Consider the following 16,496-nt stretch of genomic DNA (forward strand, 5'->3'; position numbering starts at 1 on the left):
TACTCACTTATCAAAGTCAGTGAAAAGGTTGACTCTGAAGGTATGCTGCTTGTCCAACTTGTAGCCATCGGCATTTTTCACAGCATCTAGGGCATGAGCGGGAGACACGTACTCCAGAAAAATATACCTGCAATGTGAAGGAGAGGAGGAGTTAAACAACTCGGATATCCACTGTTAACATCACTTGGGGGTAGAGTTTTTGCACTGGTTTTGACCTGTGCAGTGAATAACAGGCTCAGAGCCTAATGGAAGTTCTGCTTCTAAATGCCCTCTAGACTGTAGGCTTGTCGCGGGCAGAGAAGCAGCTTGGCCTAGTGGATGTAGCACGGGCCTGGGAATCAGAGGACCTGGGTTCTAATCCTGGCTCCATCACTGTGACCTCAGGTAAGTCACTTCACTTCTCTGGGCCTCAGTTACCTCATCTGTAAAATGGGGATTAAGACTAGGAGCCTTATGTGGGACAGGGACTTGTGTCCAACCTAACGTGTATCGACCCCAGCGCTTAGTACAGTGCCTGTCATAGAGTAAGCGTTTAAATACCATGGAAAAAAAATCCCCTCAACACACTTACATGCACATACCTCTAAACTCCATTGCTTCCCCTTTCCTGTAATTTATTTTAGCGTCTGCCTTCTCGGCCAGATTCAACGTTCCTTGATGAAAGGGATCATAATACTAACTCGAATGTACTCTCCCAAGCACTTAGTACACAGTGATCTGCACAGAGCGCACACTCGACAAACACTAATGATTGATTTTAAACACTAGTATTTTGCATGACTCAGACACAAACATCAAATGGTTCTGGGGCTCTTAATTTGTGTACCAGCCTGTTCTACTTGTTCTTTGCCTTTCAAGTGACTATCCTCAATTGGATATGGAAACAAGAGACTTGACATTCGGAGCAAGCTCCAGGCCTATTAATGTTTTTTAATCAGGTTATACCCATTGTAGACAACTGCTTTAAGAGAACTGTGTTCCGAAAAATAAAACCCTATAGTTAAACCCTTTTATTAGTTGGTAGCTAATTATTGGTGTGTCTGCTATTTTTCCTCCTCTTGACTACTTATTGAGCATTTCATTAGACTCTCCATCGAAAAAGGGCATGGAAAAATTGTAACGATAGTGGTATTTGTTAAGCACTTTCTCGGTGCCAAGCACTACTCAAATCGTCTCTCCTCTGAAATACAGCTCATAAATTTCCACCAAGCAAAGACTTCTTTTCTAATGGTGCTAAAACACTATGTGCCAAACACTGCTCTTAGCGCTGGGGTATGTACAAGTTAACGAGGCATGGAGCGCACAGTCTAAGCAGGAGGGAGAATAGGAATATAATCCCCATTTTACAGTTGAGGAATCCAAAGTCACACAGCAAGCCATTGGCAGAGCTGGCATTAAAACCCAGGTCCTCAGACCCCTAGGCCCGGGGTCTTTCCACCGTGATGCTTCTCGCATGGCCCATTTTATGCCAGTGTGCGACAACTGCAAGCAGACAGGCTGCACACATGCCGTTTTGGTTCTAAAGGCCCACTGCAGCATGTTGCAGCTTCTCCCCTAGTGAATCTGAGATTAGGGGTGGTGTCCGTCAACAAATGCTTCGGCATTCCCCCTTCCAATCTTCTCTGAGCCCAAGTACTAGCCAAGGCAGGTCAGCCCCTGCTGAGGGCCACTGAACATAGTACCCTAAATTTCGTTATTTAGATTTCCCTGCTCCAAGGTCTAAACTTCATTCGACACTTCAAAACGGGAAGAAACGTCTCTTCAATGAGGACTGCCGCCACTCACCCCTTCGTCTTCCCGTCCTCTTCCGGGTAATAATCGTTTGTAATTTTTCCAAACTTGGAGAAGATCTTGTGGATGACATTCTTCAGTTTCTCAAGACGATCCGGTCCCACCTGAGGTACATTGTCCACTACGATCACCGAATCGATACCATCTGCTTCCTGCGGCCTGTCTTTCAGCACGTCACCCAGTAATTCTGCAAAATGAGAACCTTGCTAAATCCAATCCGTGTTCAAAAAGAAAAAAAAACTGACCTGATTTTTAGGAGATTTTCCAAGTGCCCCTCATGTAATACACAAAGGTGGTCATTTCATTTGTAGTTCTACAGTTACTGCAACTACCAAGGTCCAAAGGACAAATCATGCATGAAATGAACGAGTTTCCTGCTGTAACAATAACAATGATGGTATTTAAGTTCTACATGCCCAGCACTGTACTAAGCACTGGGACTCAAGTGGGAAGGAGAACACGCACTGAATCATCATTTTCTAATTGAGGAAATAGAAACACGGAGAAGTTAAGTGACTTGCCCTAGGTCACACAGCAGGCAAGTGGCAGTGGCAGGATTAAAGTCCAGGTCCTTGCTCATCCTGATAAGCCATGCTGATGCTGTTATGCTAAAATCTGTAGGCCAACTAGGCTCAGGGCTAGGAAAGATGATTGCTATCTTTTTTTTGGAGAAATAGCGTGGCCTAGTGAATAGAGCACGGGCCTGGGGGTCAGAAGGAACTGGATTTTAACTCTGTCTCGGCCACTTGTCAGTGTGAATTTGGGCAAGTCACAACTCCCCTGTGCACCCATTCCCTCATCTGTAAAATGGGGATTAAGACTGTCCAATCTGATTAGGTTGTAGCTATCCCAGCACTCAGTACAGTGCCTGGCACATAGTAAGCGCTTAACAAATACCATTAAAAAAAAAGAGGCCTTCTCAGCCTAAGTTTTTTTACGGTATTTGTTAAGTGCTTACTTTGTAACAAGCACTGTTCTAAGCACTGGGGTAGATGCACGACAATCCGGTTGGACGCAGTCCCTGTTCCACATAGGGCTCACAGTCTAAAATCGGAGGATTAGGATTTAATCCCCATTTTACAGACAAGGTGACAGAGGCACGGAGAAGTGAAGTGGCATGCCCTGGGTTACCCAGCAGACAAGTGGGAGAGGTGGGATTATAATTCAGGTCCTCTGACTCTCAGCCCATGATCTTTGGGTAGGGACTGTCTCTATATGTTGCCAACTTGTACTTCCCAAGCGCTTAGTACAGTGCTCTGCACACAGTAAGCGCTCAATATGATTGATTGATTGATTGATTGATTCCCACTAGACCACACTGCCTCTCTACTGCCTTGTATTTCCCCCATATGTACCCTGCCGTGTCGACTATGAGTTTGACTGTGTGCCCTGTAAGCACTGTGATACTCACCCCGGCCTCACAATACTAATGTAAATACTCCTATATCTACCTCTTCCCCATCCCTAATCTATTTTAATGTCCAACCATCCCCTGCAAAGACTGCTTTCCCAAGCTCTTAATACAGTGAATAAGTGCTCGGTAAATACAACTGAATGAGTGAATGTTAACTCCCGGCGGGCAGGATCGCGTCTATCATCTCTGTTGTGTTGTGCTTTCCCAACTGCTTAGTACAGTGCTCTGCACAAAGCCGGCGCTCAAATATCGTCCGTTTTTTGAAAAGGTCATTTTGAGACAACTGCCAAAAAGAGGGATTTGTTGCAAATACATCTAGCTATATTGGGTTCGATTACGATTAATTCTATATCAGGACGTAAACCATTCCAAGTTATCACAAATGAAAATAAATTCAATCAAAAATAACACAAAATTTAAAAATCCTCAAAAGTATCAAACCAATAGAAGGAAAATGCTTCCTTTTACTTGGTAGGGAAATTTAACTGAAGCTAGACTGCAAGATCTTTGTGGGCAGGGAATGTGCTTACTAATTCTACTGCATTATTCTCTCCTAAACTCTAAATACAGTGTTCTGCAAACGGTAAGTGCTCAATATATACCATTTATTGATTAATAGGGATGGAGGGACTAAAGAATGGTGGAACAACCCGATTTCCTTTTATTGGCAAGAACCTAGAGTACTCACCATACGAATCCCGGACAGATGCTGGAGTTGGTTATTTTTAAGCTCACTGACTGTACAATTAAATTGCCTATTAAGCCTGTTCTGGATTTATATGGCGTACATTTTTAACAGTTCAGGTTTTATATGAACCGATGCCCTCCCTTTCCTCAAACCTATAGGTCTGTCTAGGTTATAAGCACCTGTCATACTTTTTACAAGCAGAGAATTAAGTGACCTTGCTACCTATCAGGAAATATTTTCCTTGATCATGCTTCAACATTTCTAGTTATTTTGGAGTAGCTGCTCCCTGAACTGGTTTCAGAAAAACAAGAAGGGATCTTGTAAAGATGATGAAATCATAAGGTGGATAAGGCCATTAAAACAAAAAGAAAAATTTAAGACTGAACCATGAAGTTTTAGACATGATAATTTTTTTTTTTCTAACACTGTGGATAAAAAGTTGTATTTGTTAAATGCTGACGATATGCCAGGCATTGTACTAAGGGCTGGAGTAGATACGGGCAAATCAGACTGGACACAGTTCATGTCCCATAGAGGGCTCGGTCTTAATCTCCATTTTACAGATAAGGTAACTGAGGAACAGACAAGTTAAGTGACTTGCTCAAGGTCACACTGCAGGTTTGTGGCCGAACTAGGATTAGAACCCAGACCCATTCTCTTTCCACTAGGCTAAACTGCTTCAATGTTTTAATCAATGAACCAGGATTACTGTTAATTGCATGATTATACAATTAAACATAAAATGTAGCCCATTCTTAAATATCTAACCTCCTGAAAGTAAATTTAAAATAACCTTTTGAGACCAGAAAGGGCTTGACAAGGTAATGAAGACATGGGGTTTTCCATCAATGCTTTACCCTTTAGCAATGGGGTATACTTAATACATTACTGAAAAAGCTCTCCTCAGTTAACTGCCAGCAAATTAGACCTAACAGAATATTAGTAATTTGTGCAGATGATGTTCGATAGATCGCAATCAAACGCCTTACATGACTGGGGATTATTAGGTTATACCATTCTAGGACCAAGCTCCCATTAACTTTTTATTTGTCCTGCACTCATCTTCAGAGAACATGTCACAGAAACTCTTGGACGTAGCCGGAGAGCTATGGTAATTTAACCTGTAGCTTGTACATGGTAATCTTTATTTTTAGATTGGTTCCCTTCTCCCCCTCCTCCCCCCACAGTGCTGATTCAATCTTTCACACTATTATTTCACCTTAATGTGTTCATTCCAGGGTGACAAGGCTCTGTTACAGTCTTTAGTAAGAATCTCTCCCCCTCTTATGAAAAATATTGCAGGAAGGGAAAGGGGTGACTCTCTGGACAATCTTTATACCCATTTCCAGGCCTCAAACTGTCCCAAACCCTGCTACAATGGGCTTATGATTGGGAAGCGGCACTGCCTAGTGGAAATAGCATATGGTCGGGAGTTAGGAGCCTGGGTTCTCATCCAGGCTCTGCCACTTACCAGCTGTGTGACCTTGGGCAAGTCACTTAACTGCTCTGTGCCTCAGTTTCCTCATCTGTAAAATGGGGAATAAACACCTGGTCTCCCTCCCACTTAATCTACCATGTGGGGCAGCGATTGTGTCCAATCTAATTTAGCTCTATCCCAGCATTCAGTTCAGTGCTTGGCACCAAAATGCCTTAACAAATGCTCCAATTGTTGCTTTTATTATGCACTTACTCTGAGTCAAGCACTGTCCTAAATGATGGGGTAGTTAAAAAGCTAATCAGGTTGGATCTGTCCCCATGGCACTTACAGTCAACCTCCATTTTAACTGAGGCTCAGAGAAATGACTTGCCCAAGGCCACACAGCAGACAAGTGGCAGAGCTGGGATTAGAACCCAGGTTCTTCCGAGTCCAAGGCCTGTGCTCTATCCACTAGGCAATTATTCAGATTTTTGGAACAATTTCAGAGGCTAGAAAATAGCTCACGGTGGGCTGGAATGTGATTGCTGTTATATTGTACTCTCCCAAGCGCTCAGTACAGTACTTTGCACTCAATAAATATGATTGAATGAATTAATGAATAGTCTAATATCTATGGGAAAGATTAACTTTTCAAAGCCCTTCACCTTAATGTCAACAGTGCATATTTTTCAAAAGACTCGTTACAATTTGTATAAAAATGTGCACTGCATCCAAGTTTTATTCTTTCGAGGTCAGAATAGAACTCAACCCCCAAAGTGGTTAATAATAATAACGATGGCATTCGCTAAGCACTTACTAGGTGCAAAGCACTGTTCTAAGCGCTGGGGAGGATACAAGGTGATCAGGCTCACAGTCTCAATTCCCATTTTACAGGTGAGGTAACTGAGACACAGAGATGTTAACTGACTTGCCCAAAGTCACACAGCTTAGAGGCAGCGGAACTGGAATTAGAACCCATGACCTCTCACTCCCAAGCCCACGCTCTTTCCACGGAGCAACGCCGCTTCCCGATGTTCACGCGGGAAATACTGATTAGCCCCTGCCCATCGTATTTCACATATTCTTCTTGCATTTGGGGAAAGAAGTGGGAGCAATGGGGGTCTCCCTAGGCCCTATGATGCCCTAAAGGTTTTCCATGTTTTATGAATAACTACGCCTTCAGCTGATTCCTTACAAACACGGGATACCTTAACTCACCCGTCTTTCCATCACAGCTTTTCTTCCTTTTTTTTAGTGGACATTTTAGAGTGCCCATCTCTTCTAAGGAGGCAAAAATGCAATAAGGCCCACCTGTTCTAAGATTAGCGAAAGCAGTGTGGTTTGGCGGCTAAAGCACGGATTTGGGAGTCGGAGGCCCTGGGTTCTAATCCCGGCTCCGCCCCTTGTGGGACAGTCACTTTACTTCTCTGGGCCTCAGTTCCCCCATCTGTAAAATGGGGATTGAGACTCTGATGCCCATGTGGGACAAGGGGTTGGGTCCAAAGTGATTAACTTGGATCTACCCTAACTCTCAGAACAGTAAACGTTGTAAGCGTTTACCAAGTGCCATTATTATATACCTGTATATATATTACATATATTATATATTATATATATATTATGTATTATATTATATTACATATATACCTGTATATATGTATATATGTTTGTACATATTTTTACTCTATTTATTTATTTATTTTATTTGTACATATCTATTCTATTTATTTTATTTTGTTAGTATGTTTGGTTTTGTTCTCTGTCTCCCCCTTTTAGACTGTGAGCCCACTGTTGGGTAGGGACTGTCTCTATATGTTGCCAATTTGTACTTCCCAAGCGCTTAGTACAGTGCTCTGCACATAGCGCTCAATAAATACGATTGATGATGATGATGATGATGATTATTATTATCAACTAACAGGCTATTGCACTTCATTTCCTCATAACAGTGCTTAGCACATAGTAAGCGCTTAACCAATACCCTCATTATTAGCGAAAAAATTGGGTTTCTTTAACCCACGAAAGGCCCATGCACACACAACAGTCAGAAGGACCTGGGTGCTAATCCCAGCTCCGCCCCGTCTGCTGTGAGACCTTGGGCAAGTCACTTCACTTCTCTGTGCCTGAGTTCCCTCATCTGCAAAATGGGGATGAAGACTGTGAGCCCCACGGGGGGCAATCTAATGACCTTGTATCCGCCTCGGCGTTTGCCACATAGCAAGCACAGCATGGCTTAGTGGAAAGAGCTCGGGCTTGGGAGTCAGAGGTCGTGGGTGCTAATCCCGGCTCCGCCCCTTGTCAGCTGTTTGACCTTGGGCAAGTTTCTTGACTTCTCTGGGCCTCAGTCACCTCATCTGTAAAACGGGGATTAAGACTGTGAGCCCCGTGGGCCAACCTGATCACCTTGCAACCTCCCCAGCGCTTAGAACGGTGCTTTGCACATAATAAGCACTTATTACATGCCATCATTGCTAATATTATTCTCTGGGCCTCAGTTCCCTCATCTGTAAAATGGGGATGAAGACTGTGAGCCCCACGTGGGACAACCTGATCACTTTGCATCTCCCCCAGCACGTGGCACATAGTAAGCGCTGAACAAATACCATCATTATTATTGGGCGCTTCCTGTGTGCGGAACACTCTAGTAAGCGCTGGGAAGGTGCAATTCTGCAAAAAAAGAGAGAAGCCATCCGTGGGCCTATTTATTTTGTTACTGATGTGCATATGGCTTTAATTCTATTTATTCTGACAATTTTGACACCTGTCTACATGACTTGTTTCGTTGTCTGTCCCCCCCTTCTAGACTGTGAGCCCGTTGTTGGGTAGGGACCGTCTCTATTGCCGACTTCTACTTCCCAAGCGCTTAGTACAGTGCTCTGCAGAGTCAGTGCTCAATAAATGCGATTGAATGAATGAATGTTGTCTGTCTCCCCCTTCTAGACTGTGAGCCCGTTGTTGGGTAGGGACCGTCTCTATACATTGCCGGCTTGTACTTTCCAAGCGCTCGGTACAGTGCTCTGCACCCAGTCAGTGCTCAATAAATGCGATTGAATGAATGAATGGTGCCTGTCTCCCCCTACTAGACTGTGAGCCCGTTGTTGGGTAGGGACCGTCTCTATGTGTTGCCGACTTTGTACTTTCCCCATCGCTTAGTCCAGTGCTCTGCACAGAGTCGGAGCTCAATAAATACGATTAAATGAATGAATGTTGTCTGGTTCCCACTTCTAGACTGGGAGCCCGTTGTTGGGTAGGGACCATCTCTATACGTTGCCGGCTTGTATTTTCCAAGCGCTCGGTACAGTGCTCTGCACACAGTTGGCGCTCAGTAAATACGGTTGAATGTATAAGTGGTAGTATTGACGCCTGTCTACTTGTTTGGTTCTGCTGTCTGTCTCCCCCTTCTAGGCTGGGAGCCCGCTGTTGGGTAGGGACCGTCTCTATACATTGCCAACTTGACTTTCCAAGCGCTCAGTAGAGTGCTCTGCACACAGTAAGCGCTCAATAAATGCGATTAAATGAACGAATGGCGTCTTTCTCCCCCTTCTAGACTGGGAGCCCGTTGTGGGGCAGGGACCGTCTCTATCTGTGGCCGACTTGCACTTCCCAAGCGCTCAGTCCAGTGCTCTGCACACAGTCAGCGCTCAATAAGTAGGATTGAATGAATGAATGTCGTGTGCCTCCCCCTTCTAGGCTGGGAGCCCGTTGTGGGGTAGGGACCGTCTCTATCTGTGGCCAGCTTGTCCTTTCCAGCGCTTAGAACAGTGCTTTGCACACAGTAAGCACTTAATAAATGCTATCATTAAGCGCTCAGTCCAGTGCTCTGCACACAGTCAGCGCTCAGTAAATAATAATGGCATTTATTACTGTCGTAAATATATATAAATATACATATAAATAAATGTAATAAATGTAAATTTATTAATTAGGAGGCCTTCCCAGACTGAGCCCCTCCTTCCTCTCCCCCTCCCCACCCCCCCTTACCTCCTTCTCCTCCCCAGAGCACCCGTATATATGCCTGTATGTATTTATTACTCTATTAATTTATTTTATTTGTACATATTTATTGTATTTATTTTACTTTGTTAATATGTTTTGTTCCCTGTCTCCCCCTTCTAGACTGTGAGCCCGCTGCTGGGTAGGGACCGTCTCTCTATGTTGCCGACTTGGACTTCCCAAGCGCTCAGTCCAGTGCTCTGCACACAATAAGCGCTCAATAAACATGATTGAATGAATTTTTATTTGTAGATATTCACTCTATTTTATTTTGTTAATATGGTTTGTTTTGTTGTCCGTCTCTCTCTTCTAGACTGTGAGCCCACTGAGTGCCGTGCGCGGCCTCCCAGCAGCAGGGAGCCCAAGAAGGCCCCACTCGGCTTCAAAGCCCTACTGAGAGCTCACCTCCTCCAGGAGGCCTTCCCACACTGAGCCCCCATCCTTTCTTTCCTCCTCTTCCCCTCCCCACAGTACCTGTATACACATATATATGTTTGTACGGATTTGTTACTCTACCGACTCATTTTATTTCTATATATTTACTCTATTTATTTTATTTTGCTAATATGTTTTGTTTTGTCATCTGTCTCCCCCTTCTAGACTGTGAGCCCGCTGTTGGATAGGGACCGTCTCTGTAGCGAACTTGTACTTCCCAAGCGCTTAGTCCAGTGCTCTGCACACAGTAAGCGCTCAATAAATACGAATGAATGAAAGAATGTTGGGTAGGGCCCGCCTCTCTACGTTGCCAACTTGTACTTCCCAAGCGCTTAGTCCAGTGCTCTGCACACAGTAAGCGCTCAGTAAATACGAATGAATGAATGAATGAATGAATGTTAGGTAGGGCCCGTCTCTCTACGTTGCCAACTTGTACTTCCCAATCGCTTAGTCCAGTGCTCCGCACACAGTAAGCGCTCACTAAATACAACTGTATATACATATTTATTACTCTACTGATTTATTTATTTTAATTGTACATATCTATTCTATTTATTTTGTTAATATGTTTGGTTTTGTCCTCTGTCTCCCCCTTCTAGACTGTGAGCCCGCTGTTGGGTAGGGACCGTGTCTCTATGTTGCCAGCTTGTACTTCCCAAGCGCTTAGTCCAGTGCTCTGCACACAGTAAGTGCTCAATAAATACGACTGTATATATGCGTATACATATTTATTACTCTATTAATTTATTTATTTTACTTGTACATATCTATTCATTTTACTTTGTTAGTACGTTTGGTTTCGTTCTCTGTCTCCCCCTTTTAGACTGTGAGCCCCCTGTTGGGTAGGGACCGTCTCTCTATGTCGCCAACTTGGACTTCCCAAGCGCTTAGTCCAGTGCTCTGCACACAGTAAGCGCTCCATAAATATGATTGATTGATTGATTGACTGAGTACGGCCTGTCTCTATCTGTAGCCAACTTGCACTTGCCAAGCGCTTAGTCCAGTGCTCTGCACACAGTAAGCACTCAATACGATTGATTAATTAACTGAATAGGGCCTGTATATGTTGCCGACTTGTACTTCCCAAGTGCATAGTCCAGTGCTCTGCACACAGTAAGCACTCCATAAATACGATTGATTGATTGAGTAGGGCCTGTCTCTATCCGTTACCAACCTATACTTCCCAAGCGCTTAGTCCAGTGCTCTGCACACAGTAAGCACTCAATACGATTGATTAATTAACTGAATAGGACCTGTATATGTTGCCGACTTGTACTTCCCAAGCGCGTAGTCCAGTGCTCTGCACACAGTAAGCACTCCATAAATACGATTGATTGAGTAGGGCCTGTCTCTATCTGTTGCCAACCTATACTTCCCAAGCGCTTAGTCCAGTGCTCTGCACACAGTAAGCACTCCATAAATACGATTGATTGAGTAGGGCCTGTCTCTATCTGTTGCCAACCTATACTTCCCAAGCGCTTAGTCCAGTGCTCTGCACACAATAAGCGCTCCATAAATACGATTGATTGATTGACTGATTGACTGAGTAGGGCCTGTCTCTATCTGTTGCCAACCTATACTTCCCAAGCGCTTAGTCCAGTGCTCTGCACACAGTAAGCACTCCATAAATACGATTGATTGAGTAGGGCCTGTCTCTATCTGTTGCCAACCTATACTTCCCAAGCGCTTAGTCCAGTGCTCTGCACACAATAAGCGCTCCATAAATACGATTGATTGATTGACTGATTGACTGAGTAGGGCCTGTCTCTATCTGTTGCCAACTTGCGCTTCCCAAGCGCTTAGTCCAGTGCTCTGCACACAGTAAGCGCTCAATACGATTGATTGATTGATTGAGTAGGGCCTGTATATGTTGCCCACTTGTACTTCCCAAGCGCTTAGTCCAGTGCCCTGCACACAGTAAGCGCTCCATAAATACGATTGATTAATTGACTGAGTAGGGCCTGTCTCTATCTGTTGCCAACCTATACTTCCCAAGCGCTTAGTCCAGTGCTCTGCACACAGTAAGCACTCCATAAATACGATTGATTGAGTAGGGCCTGTCTCTATCTGTTGCCAACCTATACTTCCCAAGCGCTTAGTCCAGTGCTCTGCACACAATAAGCGCTCCATAAATACGATTGATTGATTGACTGATTGACTGAGTAGGGCCTGTCTCTATCTGTTGCCAACTTGCGCTTCCCAAGCGCTTAGTCCAGTGCTCTGCACACAGTAAGCGCTCAATACGATTGATTGATTGATTGAGTAGGGCCTGTATATGTTGCCCACTTGTACTTCCCAAGCGCTTAGTCCAGTGCCCTGCACACAGTAAGCGCTCCATAAATACGATTGATTAATTGACTGAGTAGGGCCTGTCTCTATCTGTTGCCAACTTGTACTTCCCAAGCGCTTAGTCCAGTGCTCTGCACACAGTAAGCGCTCAATGCGATCAACTGAGTAAGGCCTGTCTCTATATGTTGCCAACTTGCGCTTCCCAAGCGCTTAGTCCAGTGCTCTGCACACAATAAACGCTCCCTAAATACGATTGATTGATTGAGTAGGGACCGTCTCTAGATGTTGCCAACTTGTACTTCCCAAGCGCTTAGTCCAGTGCTCTGCACACAGTAAGCGCTCAATACGATTGATTGATTAATTGAGTAGGGCCTGTATATGTTGCCGACTTGTACTTCCCAAGCGCTTAGTCCAGCGCTCTGCACACAGTAAGCGCTCCATAAATACGATTGATTGATTGACTGCGTAGGGCCTGTCTCTGTTGCCCACTTGTACTTCCCAAGCGCTTAGTCCAGTGTTCTGCACACAGTAAGCGCTCAATACGATTGATTGAGTAGGGCCTGTATATGTTGCCGACTTGCGCTTCCCAAACGCTTAGTCCAGTGCTCTGCACACAGTAAGCGCTCCATAAATACGATTGACTGATTGACTGCGTAGGGCCTGTCTCTGTTGCCTTGTCCTTCCCAAGCGCTTAGTCCAGCGCTCTGCACACAGTAAGCGCTCGATACAATTGATTGACTAACTGAGTAGGGCCTGTCTCTATATGTTGCCGACTTGTACTTCCCAAGCGCTTAGTCCAGCGCTCTGCACACAGTAAGCGCTCAATACGATTGATTAACTGAGTAGGGCCTGTCTCTACATGTTGCCAACTTGTCCTTCCCAAGCGCTTAGTCCAGTGCCCTGCACACAGTAAGCGCTCAATAAATACGACTTGTCCTTCCCAAGCGCTTAGTCCAGTGCTCAGCACACAGTCATTGTTCCCTAAATACGACTGAGTGACTTAACGAATAAACGCTAAACCGTAAGAAAGTAGGCCCGCGGGAGCGCGGCGGGCCCTTACCGTCCTCGCTGATGTCGTCCACGTAGCCGTCGGGGTCGCTGAAGGAGACGTCGTCGGCGTCCTCGCCGGTGTCGACGGGCTTGGGCCGGGCCTGGCCTTCCTCCCCTTCCTGCTCCTCCTCCTCCTCGTCCTCGCCCTGCTGCTCCTCTTCCCGCCGGTGGTGTTCGTCGGCCTCGGGCTGGGGCTGTTTGTCCGGCTCCTCCGGGTGCCGGTCCTGAGGCGGGGGGGCTGCGGGCTCTCCCGCCGCCGCCGCCGCCGCGGCCTCCTCCTCCTCCTTCTCCTCCTCGTCCCCCTTGTCGTCGTCCTTCTTCTCCTCCTCCTCTTCTTCCTCCTCCTCCTCTTCTTCTTCCTCCTCGGCGGCGCCCAGGGTCTCCCCGGGCGGGGGCTGCCGTTCCTGGGCCCGGGGCTCCAGCCGCTGCTCGGCCGCTTCGGGCCCGGCCACGTTCTCGGCGTTCTCGGCGTCCTGCATCGCTCCGGTCCGGTCCGGTCCGCTCCGGTTCGGTCCGGTCCGGTCCGGCCCGCCCTGCCCTCCGCGCTCCCGCCTGTCCCACTAGCGGGCCATGTGCGCCCGACCGCGAGGAAGGGCGCGCCGACCCGGACGGCCCAGCGCGGGGGGGACCCCCCACGCCCCACCGTCGCTCCCCTGCCCCTAACGCCTAGAAACCATCTCTCTTTTCTCCGAACGCCTTTTCTAACACCGTATATAGCATCGTAAACCCCGATTTCAACTTCAGACGACCTGCACCACCGGAGTCTAGGCCGCGTGGGCTTCGACTCCCCCCGTGGAGTTGGTTCCGTCCACGATGGCGGCGCGCTCGCTCTTTTCCCAGCAGGCTCTTCGGGGCCGGCCGAACCATTCGGAAACCCGGAGGGGGTCGACGTCATTCATTCATTCATTCATTCGTTCATTCATTCATTCGTTCATTCATTCATTCATTCTTTCTTTCTTTCTTTCTTTCTTTCTTTCCTCCCTTCCTTTCTTTTTTCTTTTTTCATTCATTCATTTTTTAAATGGTATTTCATTCATTCATTCTTTCTTTCCTCTTTCCTTCCTTCCTTTCTTTTATCTTTTTTCTTTCTTTTTTTATTCATTCATTTTTTAAATGGTATTTCATTCATTCCCAAGCTTCATTCCAATTCATGTCATTCCAATTCATTCCCAATACTTCCCAAGCGCTTAGTACAGTGCTCTGCACATAGTAAGCGCTCAATAAATACAATTGATGATGACAGGGTAGGGGCCTGGGAGTCACAAGGTTTGCTGCCATTTGGTTTTGTTCTCTGTCTCCCCCTTTCAGACTGTGAGCCCACTGTTGGGTAGGGACTGTCTCTATATGTTGCCAATTTGTACTTCCCAAGCGCTTAGTACAGTCCTCTGCACATAGTAAGCGCTCAATAAATACGATTGATGATGATGATGATGATTCATTCATTCTTTCTTTTTTCTTTCTTTCTTTCTTCTTTCTTTCTATCTTTCTTTCTTTCCTCCTTCCTTCCTTTCTTTCTATCTTTCTTTCTTTCCTCCTTCCTTCCTTTCTTTCTTTTTTCTTTCTTTCTTTCATTCATTCATTTTTAAGTGGTATTTCATTCATTCTTTCTTTCTTTTTCTTTTTTCTTTCTTTCTTTCTTTTTCCTTTTTTCTTTCTTTCCTTCTTTCCTTCCTCCTTCCTTCCTTTCTTTTTTTTCTGTTTTTCTTTCATTCATTCATTCATTCATTTTTTTAATGGTATTTGCTAAGCGCTTACTATGTGCAAAGCACTGTTCTAAGCACTGGGGAGGTTACAAGGTGATCAGGATGTCCCGGGGGAGCTCACAACTTTATTCATTCATTCATTCATTCATTCATTCATTCTTTTTTTAATGGTATTTGTTAAGTGCTTACTATGTGCAAAGCACTGTTCTAAGCACTGGGGAGATTACGAGGTGATCAGGTTGTCCCACAGGGGGCTCACAACTTCATTCATTCCTTCAATCGTATTTATTGAGCGCTTACTGTGTGCAGAGCACTGGACTAAGCGCTTGGGAAGTACAATTTGGCAACATACAGAGATGGTCCCTACCCAACAGTGGGCTCACAGTCTAGAAGGGGGAGACAGAGAACAAAACAAAACATATAAACAGAATAAAAGAGATAGAATAAATGTGTACAAGTAAAATAAATAAATAGAGTAATATTTAATCCCCATTTTAACTTTAATCCCCATTTTACAGATGAGGTAACTGAGGCACAGAGAAGTTAAGTGACTTGCCCAAAGTCACACAGCTGACAGTTGGCGGAGCTGGGATTTGAACCCATGACCTCTGAGTCCAAAGCCCGTGCTCTTTCCACTGAGCCACACTGCTTCTCATTCAATTGTATTTATAATAAAAATAATAATAATAATAATAATAATAATGGCATTTGTTAAGCACTTACTATATGCAAAGCACTGTTAAAAGCGCTGGGGGGGGGGATACAAGGTGATCAGGTTGTCCCACGTGGGGCTCACAGTCTTCATCCCCATTTTACAGATGAGGTCACTGAGGCTCAGAGAAGTTAAGCGACTTGCCCAAGGTCACACAGCAGACATGTGGCTGGGATTCAAACCTATGACCTCTGACTCCAAAGCCCAGGCTCTTTCCACTGAGTCACGCTGCTTCTGCGCTTATTGAGCGCTTACTGTGTGCAGAGCACTGTGCTAAGCACTTGGGAAATACAATCAATCATATTTATTTAGCGCTTACTGTTTGCAGAGCACTGTACTAAGCGCTTGGGAAGTACAATCAATCAATCAATCAATCAATCGTATTTATTGAGCCCTTACTGTGTGCAGAGCACTGTACTAAGTGCTTGGGAAGTACAATCAATCAATCAATCATATTTATTGAGCACTTACTGTGTGCACAGCACTGTACTAAGCGCTTGGGAAGTACAATCAATCAATCGTATTTATTGAGCCCTTACTGTGTGCAGAGCACTGTACTAAGCGCTTCGGAAGTACAAGTTGGCAACATAGAGAGATGGTCCCTACCCAACAGTGGGTTCACAGGCCCTCTCCATGCCCCCAGCCCTACCTCCTTCCCTTCCCCACAGCACCTGTATATATGTATATATGTTTGTGCATATTTATTACTCTATTTATTTTACTTGTACATGTCTATTCTATTTATTTTATTTTGTTGATATGTTTTGCTTTGTCGTCTGTCTCCCCCTTTTAGACTGTGAGCCCGTTGTTGGGTAGGGACTGTCTCTATATATTGCCAACTTGGACTTCCCAAGCGCTTAGTACAGTGCTCTGCACACAGTAAGCGCTCAATAAATACGATTGATTGATTGAGACAGACAAAAAAACAAAACATATTAAAATAGGGAATCCAAACTCCCTTTTACCACCAGAGGCCAAAAGAAGCGGAATTCAACATTAGATGC

General features: G+C 45.1%; 1 protein-coding gene across 1 annotated transcript in view; it reads right to left on the minus strand.

The window, feature by feature from the left end:
- EIF3B (eukaryotic translation initiation factor 3 subunit B) overlaps nt 1-13,651 on the minus strand; it is a 34,161-nt gene extending 20,510 nt beyond the window's left edge. Inside the window, exons 1-3 of the mRNA XM_038762552.1 lie at nt 13,088-13,651; nt 1,786-1,978; nt 8-127 (exon numbers count right to left, since the gene is read on the minus strand). Coding sequence (XP_038618480.1) covers nt 8-127; nt 1,786-1,978; nt 13,088-13,556 — 782 coding nt within the window. The 5' untranslated portion in view covers nt 13,557-13,651. The remainder of the gene's footprint in view (nt 1-7; nt 128-1,785; nt 1,979-13,087) is intronic.
- Between the last annotated feature and the right edge of the window lie 2,845 nt (nt 13,652-16,496).

This window comes from Tachyglossus aculeatus, chromosome 21 (genome assembly GCF_015852505.1).
Source record: "Tachyglossus aculeatus isolate mTacAcu1 chromosome 21, mTacAcu1.pri, whole genome shotgun sequence".
NCBI classification, from domain to species: Eukaryota; Metazoa; Chordata; class Mammalia; order Monotremata; family Tachyglossidae; genus Tachyglossus; species Tachyglossus aculeatus.